Below are 12,485 nucleotides of genomic sequence, written 5' to 3'. Positions count from 1 at the left end.
TATCGCGTTACTCTTGAACTAATTTGTGAGTTTTTGTATGTAACTTTTAATTCAGTTTCTATGTTGCTTGGTTCTTTTCTGTTCATTGCGGTTCATTTAATATTCAATTTTTTTTTTTTCACTAAAGTAAATTAGTGCCCAGTAACTAAAATCAATAAGTTGTAGAAATGAAACTGGCTAATCGGCATTGTCTTGATATGCCAGTTAATTTATCAAAATATTATAATATACTAGGTTTTAAAAATTTCATCCAATATTGTAGTTGTTGTTAAACTCTGTATTTTATTTCAGTATTTATATAAGTATGTGTGTATAAATATATATATTTGTTTTTGTTACTAGTTCATCTGTTGGACCAAGCTTTGCTCGTTGGAGGGGAAAACTGTTTCTAACAATATCCATAATATTATTTATAATTGGAACTGGAGTTACACTTGGAACATATCATTTTGCAACTTTGAATGGTGGCTATTTTTTTATTTATATATGTAAGTATTCTCAAATTTAAGTAGTTAGTTTAATTTAAATTAAAAAATAATTTCTAAAAATCTCTTGCATTGTGCCTATGTTCTCTTTAAAAATTATTTTATGGGGCTGTTACGTACCTTAAAAAAAAAAAAAAAAAAAATTGTACAAGAACAAATATGAGAAACTTTAGTAGTACAAAGGTCTAAAGAAATGTTTGTATCAAAACACACATCTATTATGATTATAATTACTATCAAATTTCCTTAATTCAAATGGGTAAAAATATTTTTAGCAACACAATCAGTCCAACTATTCTTTTGTATTTGGAAAAAACAAACAAACAAGTGCGCAATATTTAATGTTGTCCAAAATGATAGTAAAAAAAAAAATCAGGTTTAATTTTAATTATGAGTGGTATTTCTTTATAGAAAGTTATTTTTGTCTGAGTTTATTGTTCATTCAACATCAATAATTCATTGATGAAATATTGAAATAATTCATTCCAGTGTATTGAGTAAATGTTTCCTAATCAATGCTCTGTCATTTACAGATACCTGCTGTGTGAGTAACTATTTAGTAAAGTATTCACTATGCATGAATTTGAAATCGTTCTGTGCACTGAAAATTATAAAAGAATTAATTAACACGTTTTCAAATGATAATTTATTAATTTAGTTTTTTTCTTTTGTTTTAGGTATATTCCTATTTGGTCTCTTTGCACTCCTTAGATGTATTTACTATTGTACAATGAAAGTGAGTGAAATTGAAGGACCTGTTTAAATAGAAAACTCTGTGATGCATGTTTAATTTGAAGCATAAAGGTCCCTTATATTTTCCACAAATTTTCACACGCATATATTTAACCATTGTTTTATTGTTTATTCAGATATATTTATATCATCATAGTATATAGGAGTATATATATATACATATATATGTATGTTAAATGTTTTGAAAATAATAAATGCATATTTTATTGTTATAAATGAACTGAAAAGAATTGGGGAAAAATGGAATACTATGTAAATAACCGGGATCTTTTTGAGGTGCCCAGCACTTTTACTGTACTGTGGCAAATGTTCTTAAGGACTGAAAGAGTATATATCAGAAAGATGTTATGAATATAAATTTTTTATTTTAATTTTTTAGTGAACAGTAGTTGTTTGTAAGATATTCTATTTGCTATAACTTCATTTGGTGTATATCTTATTTTGTATTTTTGGCCATATTAATGCTTTAATAAATAACGCTTTTTTGAAATTCATAAAGCTTTTAAATCAAGCCGTTTTAAGTCAAAACTCGATGTCTATATAGGTAGGTTAGGTTAACAAATTTATACTTATTCTTTTTGTTTTTGCATATATTCATCTTGTAAATGATTACAAATATTATCAATAAAGTAGTTATATTGGAATCATTAATTTTTCCACAGTATTCAACATTTATATAAGAGGAATTGTTGTTTCCTGATAATAAATAAAATATTTCCTGAATTATTTTATTATTAATGTTTATCTTTATTCACTATTTTCCTTGCATGAATAATAAGTTATTTTGTTTCAGAAATAGTTATATCCTTTTTCTGGAATGATCAAACCATTTTATTGTAAAAAAAATTATGGTTTTTCTGTTTATGTGGTTGGCTTATAAATAATTTCCAGCATGAATTATTCACAACTTTTTAATGACCTTTCCATCTTTTTTTTATTCTGTTAATCATAAAAATACAGAGGATGTAACTGAGTTTGATAAGGAAATATAGATTTTAGGCTAGTTTATAGCTAAAATAAAGGGCAAAAAACGATATAGCAAAGTAATTAACTTCTATTTATTATAATAAATCATAAATGAATATCTATTTATATAAGAAATCATCAACTCCACAACTGACATTGAAGAGAGTCTAAGAAGAAAGTGCGCAATACCTTATAGTATTCCTGGAATACAGGGTGGTTTAAACTGTTCTGACTGTATGATCCGATTTATATTGTCAGTTACTCATTTTTTACTTAACCACAGTTCTTAATCTGAAATAGCTTGATTATTTTCTATCAGAAAAAAAAATTGGGATGCTAAGCCATATTTCAGACTGGTTTTATTCAATTTAAGATGCCAGCACTCTTCCATAGGCTACTTATTTTCCCCTATAATAAATCATATATTCCTTTTATATATATATGCATTTTAAAGTATTTCTACATAAATTTACATCAACTCCTTTAAAAATGGCTATTATCTGTACTAATAAGCTTTTTGTCACTTTTTACTGGGTTTGATTAGTGGAATTGGATGGATGAAAATCAGCCTTTATTTTATATATGATCTTATTCACTTCTTTGAGACTGGTTTTGTTGTTTAAATAAAATAAATTGTATCAATTTAAGTCTTGAACACTATTCATTAATATTTTAAATGTGCAACATTTTGGCCGACCTAACCATTCTCGAGGACAATCTTCACTATAAATTTACACCTCCCATTAAGGCTGGGACACTTTGTCACACTGACAACTTTTGTGTCTCGGTGAATAAAAAGTCTAGTCTGTTGAAAGTTGTCCGCTGTTGTTCCAAGCACCCAGTGACAACTGAGCATGACAAAATTATAAATAATAAAATTATAAAATTATAATGACAACTGTAGCATGACAAAATTATAACTGGAAAATCAAGAGCAACTTTTTAATTACCAGTGTGTGTGGAGAAAGATGCATGAACATGAGTGTTCTATTTTACCAGCAACAATGGAGCCTCCTGGAAAATTGAACCTGTGTGAATCTTTAGTTATCCCTACCTGGATACTGGTTCTCTTGGAAACTTTATACCACCCAAAAGCAGGATCCTACATTCATTTTAGTATACACATTAAGTGCTTCTAATGTTTTATCCAATTGTTATTCTCTTCATGTGATGAACTTCTTTAATACCACTCTTTCCTGGATTATAAAATGTTTTCCTAAGAATTTAATTATTTAAATGTCATAAATCATCTAAAAATAAAAGTAAAAGGAATTTGTTAAATTTAACAAAAGAGGAGGATTTAATCAGGGAAGTAATGAAAATAAATAATTAAACAGATTGTAACTCATGAATATAATTTATTTCCAGTATTCTCTATACATAAAATTAAGGATATAGCTTTTTTTTTTTAACTCATTTTATTTCTTTTGCAGTCTATTATTTTACCTAAGTGGAAGTGACATGTTTCAGTGTTTAAAACTAGCAAAATTATTTCTTATTTATATATACAGTGTTATTACTTAGAATTTAATTTAGCCAACAATTAAACTGAAATGAATAAACTATACAATTCTACAAAACTTTACATACATTGAAACAAAAAGTAATGAGGAGAGGGGATTAAAACCAAAGAACTCTTATTTAAGAACGTAGCCACGTAAACTTTCATGAAATTCTCCAATACAAATTAATGATTAAAATTGGGTATGATAGAATGGAATTAATTCGAAGATTTATAAGATAAAAAAAAAAATTCGTTCAAAAAGTTATTTCAGAATTACCTCACACAGATTAGGAACCAAAAATATACAAATATATTTCTCTGTGGAAGATATATTTTTTATTACTCAATTCACATCTTGTCTTTTTACACACACATATATGTTGACGACAAATGGAAAAGAATTAAATGATTTCACATACCTAGTATACATATTAAATTAATAAATAATTCGAAGGAACACCAACCTCAATTGTTAACTAATGTGAAAAGATAAAATGGCAAGAAACTAATTATTTACAAAAAATAAAAACAAGGAAAGTTTAAATAATTATGATTTGTAGTGCAGTCGATAATTTAACTTTCCATTATTTTTCTCAGTAAATAAGCAAAACTAATGCCTAAAAATAGATAATAAAAACAAAACGAAAAAAGAAAACTGTCAAGCAAAATAGAACACCTAACAAATCACAATGTCACATCACAAGTGCTCTGTGGAGTCAAAAATGAACTCAAAAGAGGACGCTGTCTTTAGATAACTAGGGAGGAACTTTTGTGCACCATCCTATGATACATTAGTATGCACTGGCTCCTGTCCATTATCAAAGTTCAGGTTGCCAAAAATTTAGAATTTTTAAAATAAAACTAAAAAAAATTTCAAGATATTATTGTCAATAATATTCAAATTTTTAATCAAATACCTTCATATTTATTTATTTTATAAGTATTAAACTTATTTTTTAATATGTAAGCTTTCTTTGGTATTTTGAACCTGAAGGCAAACTAAACTCTGACACCGACTTTAAATAAAAGTAACCTGTCATAAATCTCACTCTATGAAGCCTATTTCAGTCTCTATACACTATATACATTGTTTACATATACTATTATTCACTAACAAATAATCAACAACAGCTTACGTTAAGCCCAATTATTAAGTACATTTACAACATGGATGTCCATTGCCCTGGACAAGAAATGTAGTTAAATAATGCAACAAGAAATATATTAATAAACAACGATAGCGAATTTCAAAAATATAGACAATGAAAATTGAAATAAAAACTTGAAAAAATTCACATCTACACTTAATGTCTCAGGGAATAATTTTATTGTAGCCTTGCAAGAAAAATATTTTTAATGGACTATGCTATGACTTAGAAATATTAATTTGCCCTGATCTACTATAAAACTATACACTTTAACAACCTTTTTTTTTTAATTACAATAATACATACAATTGTTCAACAATCAACTTGAGGGACAGGATCGATTTTATTTTATTTTTTAGAATTGAAGCGCTACTTAATGCCCTACAAGCTATTCACAAGTAAGGTAGTACTAAACACGAGGCAGTAACTAAAATAGCTATTCGAAATGAAGATATAAATTAAAAATTAAAAGCTCTTTCATGAATATAAAGAAATTTAGGTCTACTTCTGTTATTGCACCATAAGAGACATACCACATCTGTAGAAATATTTTTAGATGAAATGATGCTCAATATAGAAGTTTTCAATATTAATCTTGAATAATAAATAAATGAAATAATGTACAAGTCAAACTCACTTCTAGCCTAACAAAATAATTCATAAATTAAATAAGAATTACAAACTCTCATCTTTCTAGGATATACAAACATTTTTTTAAAAGTATCCACTATCGTAATTCTAATCATCTATTTAGTTTTAAGTAAAATAAGGCCAATAATATTTGGTCAAAATTATTAGTATTTTTAAAATGATTTTCATATTGTAAAAAAGATTTGCTTATCCATTTAATTGATAACACTTAAACATAGCTCAGTATTCCAAGTGTTCCTTAATTTAATTTTCTCGATTTATTTATAAAAGTTTATATAATTGCACTTCAAAAACAGCAAATTGTAAAATCGTCTGGTTAATCACTACAGTGATAAGGCATTTTTTTTCATAATGAAGGTTTGAAATATTATTTTGAAAATGTGCAAATTTTCACTAGAAAAAATACATAAAACAGAAATAAACGGGAGATGGTTTTTAAACACTTTGATGATATTTGATTGTTTTTAAGAATAAACCGTGATAGATAATATTTATAACTTTTCTTTTTATCATATAGCAAAAATAGTTCTAAACGTTTTGCAAAGTACTGAATGAATAACATGCTATAATACATATGACAGCCTGGTTAAATCTTCACTACCAATAAATATTACAAAATATATATATATTTTTAATTTGAAATATACATTATTCTTAATTTTTAAATTTGAGTAAAATCTTTGAAAGATGTTTTAATTTTCTGAAATTTATTTTTGTTTTAAAGTCTGATTTTAAAGCGGAAGAAAAGAAAAGTAGTTTTAAATCCATCTCTTATTTCTATGGTCACAGGGAAGGGAATAAGTAGTTAAATGGTCCACATGGGCTATATGCTTTGTGATCATTGATCATCTCACAAGCCTTCTTCAAAGTAGAGGCGGGCAGCTGAATCTAAGGGTCAACGAAGGAGTAGGGTTTTTAAAAAATATGTAGGTCCCTTATAAAGCACAATAAAACAGTGAATGTGATAGCCGAGTATGTAGGGATACCAGAATGGGTGGTTCAGAACACAGTAGGTTCAATTCCTTTCTGGGTGAGTCAACAACCAAATGGTAACACCGAGAGATCAACATAAACATTCACATTCCCAGTCTGGCGCTATGGAACTTTAATGGAAGACTTCAGCAGATAAAATAAGAACAGCTAAGAAAGAAGTAAAACTTTTTTTTTTAAATAATGAAGATAAGTTAACTTAAATTTAACATTACATTTTATAAATTTATTCATTTTTTTTTTTGTCTTAAAAACCATAAGGTTTGGGATTTTTTGTTTCCTCTACAAAAAAGTTATTTTTAATAATAAAAAAAATCAATAGAAGGATCATTAACAAGAATTAGTTCAGTTACAATAATCAAACTGCCAAATCTCTAATTCTAAGTAGGCAGAAGGTTTAGAAGATGACAAAATATAAAATTCATCAGGATCATTTTTTGACTAACCAACTCACTTCCTCTGGCCATAGATTTGTATTCATAGTTCAAAAACTTTTTTTAAAAAGAAAAACCTTGCTGGAACTGCAATTGAATTCAATTATTATGGAATAAAAATAATTTTAAAATGTTTCATGAAGCACTCACATAATTAATATAACATCTAGGATAATTCCAATCATAATTAAAATATGAACACATCATTTCATAGTAAAAACTAACGCCATTTACTTAATACTAGATTTTAGAAGATGTGTCTATTATTATTATTATTATTTTTTTGGGTGGTTATGTATTTTTAAAATTTTTGTATAATATATATATTTATATATACTGAAACATTCTAAAAAAATACTTACATATTTTGTCATATAAATATGCATCTAGTAATATTTAAAATTCTATAAGATGAATAAACATTATATTGATAGATAAAAGTGCAGAGTGTGATAAAAATGACGGCAAAGATGATCAAAAGATAAAGTAACCGTCTCAGTTGGTGCAATACTCATGAGACCTTTATATTTATACAGAACAATAAATAATTTAACAGTTTCACAGCCTAGCTATTGACCGATCGAAGAAGTTCCTTGCTGAGGTGGAGGTTCTTCTGGATCTGAAGAATCCTTTTGTGTTGTTGCAGTAGTTGAATCTGGCCCAAGTATTTTCAAAGCTTGAACAAGATCTGATAAAACAACTGTCTCTGCTGGATCTATGAGAGAAAATCGCTCATCAAATAGAATCAAATGAGCGAAGAGGCAGTTGAGATGAGCATGTAGGTTTAGGAGGACAACTTCACGAAAATGAGTATGATAAAGATGGGCCACAACATGAAAGAGAAGACGGAGAATCTTTCGAACAATTGACTCAAATGAAGATGGAAATTCGTTTGCTGTGGAAAGAAAAAAATATAAAAATACAAGCTGAGGTTTTAATAGTTGCAATAGAAACATAACACAAAAAGGGTATAAATTTAAAGTATACTAAATTTGTAAGAGGAAAGTAACTGTGGGCTAAATATGAAAAATCATGATACAGGAAAACAAATTCACCTTAGACTTCCTTTAACATATTAATTTTAGCTGATATTAGTGTTACCTAACTGAATACAGACATATACATTCTAACTCTTCCCTCCCTTTACTCGACATCCTTAACATAAAGAACTGTGATGGCTACTTGTCCACCAACTGGTACAACAAACCTACTTATTCAGACAGACTACTAAACTAAAATACTTAAAGGTTTTTCTAGTTAAGCTAAAGACAAAGAAAATTTATTCTAGAGCTACTGCTCCAAGATCTGTAACTAATTTAGTGTCTCAGAAATAACAGTAACATTTAAAAAAATAAAAACATTTTTTTTCCTTACACTGGGTTGTTCAAAAAGAGTACGAGCTACTTAACTGTTAAATATAATAAAAATCGAAGATCTCCAAGGAAAATAACTTAGTTATAAATAATGGAAAATCTTTAACCAAAAATAATATTGTTCAAATGCTGTATGTACGAAAAGGAGCGAGAATTTATTTTTTCTTCAAATTACAAATAGACACCTGAGCACTGGGCTGGAGGGTGGGTGTTACAACACAGCTTGATACGTGGGATTTTATAAGAAGCCGAAACCTTTATCGGATAATAGTGTGCTTTCTATGCTAGAAATTACATGAAAAAAAGGACTTGATAGCTAATACAACTCCACAAACCGAACTAAGTTATATCGCCTTCCCTCCTGCCCAGTGCCTGTGTGTCTCTTCGTAATTTGAAGAAAGAATTATTCTTACTCCTTTTTGTCTGCCATTTAGACAATATTAATTTTGGTAAATGATTTTCCATAATACATACATAGTTGATAAATAAATTATTTTCCTTGGAGATCTTTCTTTTTAAATATATTGAACTTTTATATAGCACTTACCGTTGTAAGACACATAAAGTAAACAAAGACTGTATTGCTGTTAACAACCAGACATATCTCAAACTAACTTAATTTTCTTCTACTATGACTACCCCTTCTTCCTTACCCACTATTTGGAAAATTTTATTTCCTCTTTTAATCCATCATCCTGTCGACTGTCCTCCCAGATTTACTCTTTATCAAGTAAATTATACTTCAGTTTCATTACGTGTTTATTGGTTTTGCTTTAATATTTTAATGTGTATTTAAAATTTTTACACCATTGTAACTCTTTTCAACCTTAACAAGAGGTTTTCTTCAAATGAAACGTTATGTTCCAATATCTATTTTCCATTAGCCACAATTTGAGACCAGAAATCAAGCTGTCCAACACAAGAATTTAAAAAATGTTTAAGAGAAACTTCTAAAGATCTTCTTGATTCATAATTCTGTATTTTAATTTTAATTTTAATTATTCACTAAGTAATTTTAATGTTAATGTTCAAACCTTTCTTTCACAACTAAAATCGGTTCTTGCATAATCATTTATGAATTAATTAATATTGATTTTTTGATTAACATCGTACAATGATAATTATAAAACAAATGAAGTACTATAGTTACCATATTTTGTAGGAAATATTGTTTCATCAGTAATAGTTTTTTGAGTAAAAGTCATAACATAGTCGATGTATTGTGGAGCAGCAACTCTTGTCTTCTTGCCTTTTTCATCAAACCAGAGGTAAGTTCTGAAAATTAATATTTAAGCTGTCATAATAATTTATTCAATATCAATATCTGTTGATAAAATATAATATTCAACCTGGCCAATAATTATTCTGTAAACTACAAGCTTATCACCAATACATTGTATATACTTTTTAAGAAGATATATAAAAATGGACGTTAATTATATAAAGATTAGTAATAAAGAAATAAGTTTAAATATAATCAAATAAAATGGGGGGGGGAGGGAGGCAGAATCTATTAAAGATATATAACAGTTGCAACTTAATCATAATTAAACTCTTCATAAAGCTGATTATAAGAGTTACTGACTTCAAAAATAAATTTTTACAGTCTGCATTTATCCATTAAAGCATTGTTTATAGCATTTTCAAGTCAATTGAAACCTTCTCCAGTTCAAATGTAACCTTCCATTTCAGTAGTATCTTTTCCTATTTCAAGTAAAAAATTTTCCATTTCAGTTGTAAAAAAAGACTTGAATTAATTAATAAAAATTATATTTTATCATTAAAAAAAAATATAATAATTTCAATAACTTTTTAAATAATTTTGGCATATTCACCAGACATTTATTTCAAGTTATTAATATCGACATTTTCTCTGAGATTAAGCATTAATAATTAATTATTAATTTGGCAGAATTCTTCAGTAGTAGGTCTTAGTTAGGTTTTAGAGAATCCTTTTTACAATGGTATTTATAACTACACATACGCATTTCAATGATAATTCGTCATGTGCATGATGATTTGATTGATTGGCATGCGTATAACGAATTATCATCGAAATGTGCATGCCAATCAATCAAAAAGGTATTTAAAAATAAAAAAAAGCTTCAGGACCAAATTTTGGGAATCCCTTTTTAGTTTTTCAAGGATCCTGATTCTCATTCTTGAATTGTATAAACTGATCACACATGCACTTTTCAGTTTTTGATTACTTTATGGATAGTTTATTAGGTATTCATAGGTTCTAAAGCTTTTTATTTTATTTTTAAATACCTTTTTGATTGATTAGCATGCGCAGGACGAATTATCATCGAAATGCGCATGCATAGTTATAAATACTGTAGTAAATAGGATTCTCTAAGAACCAATTAAGAATACCTATATTGAAGAATTCTGCAAAATTAATAATTAATTATTAATTCTTGATCTCAGAGAAAATGTCAATATTAATAACTTAAAATAAATGTCAGGTAGATATGCCAAAATTGTTTGAAAAGTTATTATTGAAATTAATATAATTGTTTTTTAATTATAAAATATAATTTTTATTAATTAATTAATTCAAGTCTGGTTTTGTTACAATTGATATGGAAAATTTTTCACATGAAATAGAAAAAGTTTCAAATGAATTAGAAAGGGTTTCAATTGACTTGGAAATGCTATAAACAATGCTTTGATGGATTAATGCAGACTGTAAAAAGTTATTTTAAAAATCATTTATAAAGTCAGTAAAATCGAATAATTTTTGAACCCAGTGAAAACTCCAAAAGTAACAATAAATCGAAATGCGCATGCATGATCAAAAATCTAATTAAAACATCAGAATCTGGACCCTCGAAAACATTAAAAAAAATCCCCGTACTAAAGAAAACTTGAAGTAGCGATAAATTGTTTAACAATAAACCCAAAAGTGCATGCATGGTCATAAATACTATATTAAATAGGAACCTTCAAAGCTTAATATGTACGAGGGTGGTTTGAAAAGTTCTCGGAATGTACTAGAAAGAAGTATCTTAGCTCGGTGGAACTGTTTTTATTTTTTAACATAGTCTCCCTGTAGACTAATGCATTTGGTCCAGTGATGTTCCAACACCTTGATCCCATCTCAAAATTGAGATTCCTCCAGGGCTGCAAAATACCTCTCCAATTCGGTTGTCAGTTCTTCCGTTAAAATGTGATATACTCATTCAGATGACATCCCTACACCTTCAGGAATCTCACACACTTTCAGTCACTGATCCTCCATGACCTTTTAATGCACTTTTGTGATAAATTCTGGAATTGTACCACTTTTTGGCCGTCCACAACGCGGATCATCATCTATGCTCTACCGACCAAAGTTAAACTCGCTGGTCCACTAGGCAACAGTTGAATGTGAAGCAGCAGAGTGTTATGAAAGTCTGCATGAATTTCCTGTTTTCATACCTTTCTTTACACAGTACTTAATCACTACAACAAAGAGTCGTCACTACCACTCATGCCACGTGTTCACTCACGAAGGATGTGTGATTATTGTGCGGGAACCTCGTTGCTCTAGCACTAACATCTAGCGGTGATTCTGAGAACTTTTCAAACCACCCTCGTACTAATACCTACACTGAAGAGTTCTGCCAAACTAATAGTTAATTAGAAATGTATGATCTTGGAGAAAATGGGGATTTATTATTTAATAGCAACTTTGAAAGCCCAATGAATGATTATTAAATCGATAAGTCACCCCTCCTCCTCTTCAAGAAACAAAAAGTTCTAATTATATTAATTACTATTAAAAATAAATAAACAACTGCAATTTTGTTTGTATTAATTTTATATCTTGTAATTAGTACTTCATATAGATAACCTAATAAATGAAATAAATGCTGTAAGATGAATGAAAAACGTAAAGATAAATATGCCAAAATTGTTTGAAAGATTATTGAAATAACATAACTTTTTTTTTAAATATAGTTTTTATTATGGAATGTTATTCGCTGACCACAGATTAATATAAGAGAATGGCCAGGGAATAAGCAAATAAACAAAAACTTAGTTGATCTAACATATTTTTTTTTCTTTTACCAGTCTATCAGTGAAGTCTAAATTCAATCATTATAGTCAGAAACTCTGTGCACATATTTCTTTTTGTGTTTTCCATATTTCTTCTTCCATGTTCGTTCTTTTTCTATCTTTTTTTTTTTTTTTTT

At 27.9% G+C, this 12,485-nt stretch overlaps 2 protein-coding genes across 2 annotated transcripts in view; one reads left to right on the top strand and one right to left on the bottom strand.

The window, feature by feature from the left end:
* The window catches only part of LOC106690513 (type 2 phosphatidylinositol 4,5-bisphosphate 4-phosphatase), a 7,171-nt gene extending 5,207 nt beyond the window's left edge, over positions 1 to 1,964 (top strand). Inside the window, exons 4-5 of the mRNA XM_014435953.2 lie at positions 343 to 488; positions 1,163 to 1,964. Of these exons, the coding sequence (XP_014291439.1) occupies positions 343 to 488; positions 1,163 to 1,248 (232 nt within the window). The 3' untranslated portion in view covers positions 1,249 to 1,964. The remainder of the gene's footprint in view (positions 1 to 342; positions 489 to 1,162) is intronic.
* A 1,578-nt stretch (positions 1,965 to 3,542) lies between these two features.
* The window catches only part of Mob2 (MOB kinase activator 2), a 13,620-nt gene continuing 4,677 nt past the window's right edge, over positions 3,543 to 12,485 (bottom strand). Inside the window, exons 4-5 of the mRNA XM_014435948.2 lie at positions 9,455 to 9,579; positions 3,543 to 7,826 (exon numbers count right to left, since the gene is read on the bottom strand). Coding sequence (XP_014291434.1) covers positions 7,501 to 7,826; positions 9,455 to 9,579 — 451 coding nt within the window. The 3' untranslated portion in view covers positions 3,543 to 7,500. The remainder of the gene's footprint in view (positions 7,827 to 9,454; positions 9,580 to 12,485) is intronic.

The sequence above is a fragment of the Halyomorpha halys genome, unplaced genomic scaffold (assembly GCF_000696795.3).
Source record: "Halyomorpha halys isolate HHAL.00 unplaced genomic scaffold, Hhal_1.1 Scaffold1749.1, whole genome shotgun sequence".
Lineage (NCBI taxonomy): Eukaryota > Metazoa > Arthropoda > Insecta > Hemiptera > Pentatomidae > Halyomorpha > Halyomorpha halys.
The sequence above is the reverse complement of the archived record's forward strand: the minus strand, read 5'-3'. Positions and strand labels throughout refer to the sequence as shown.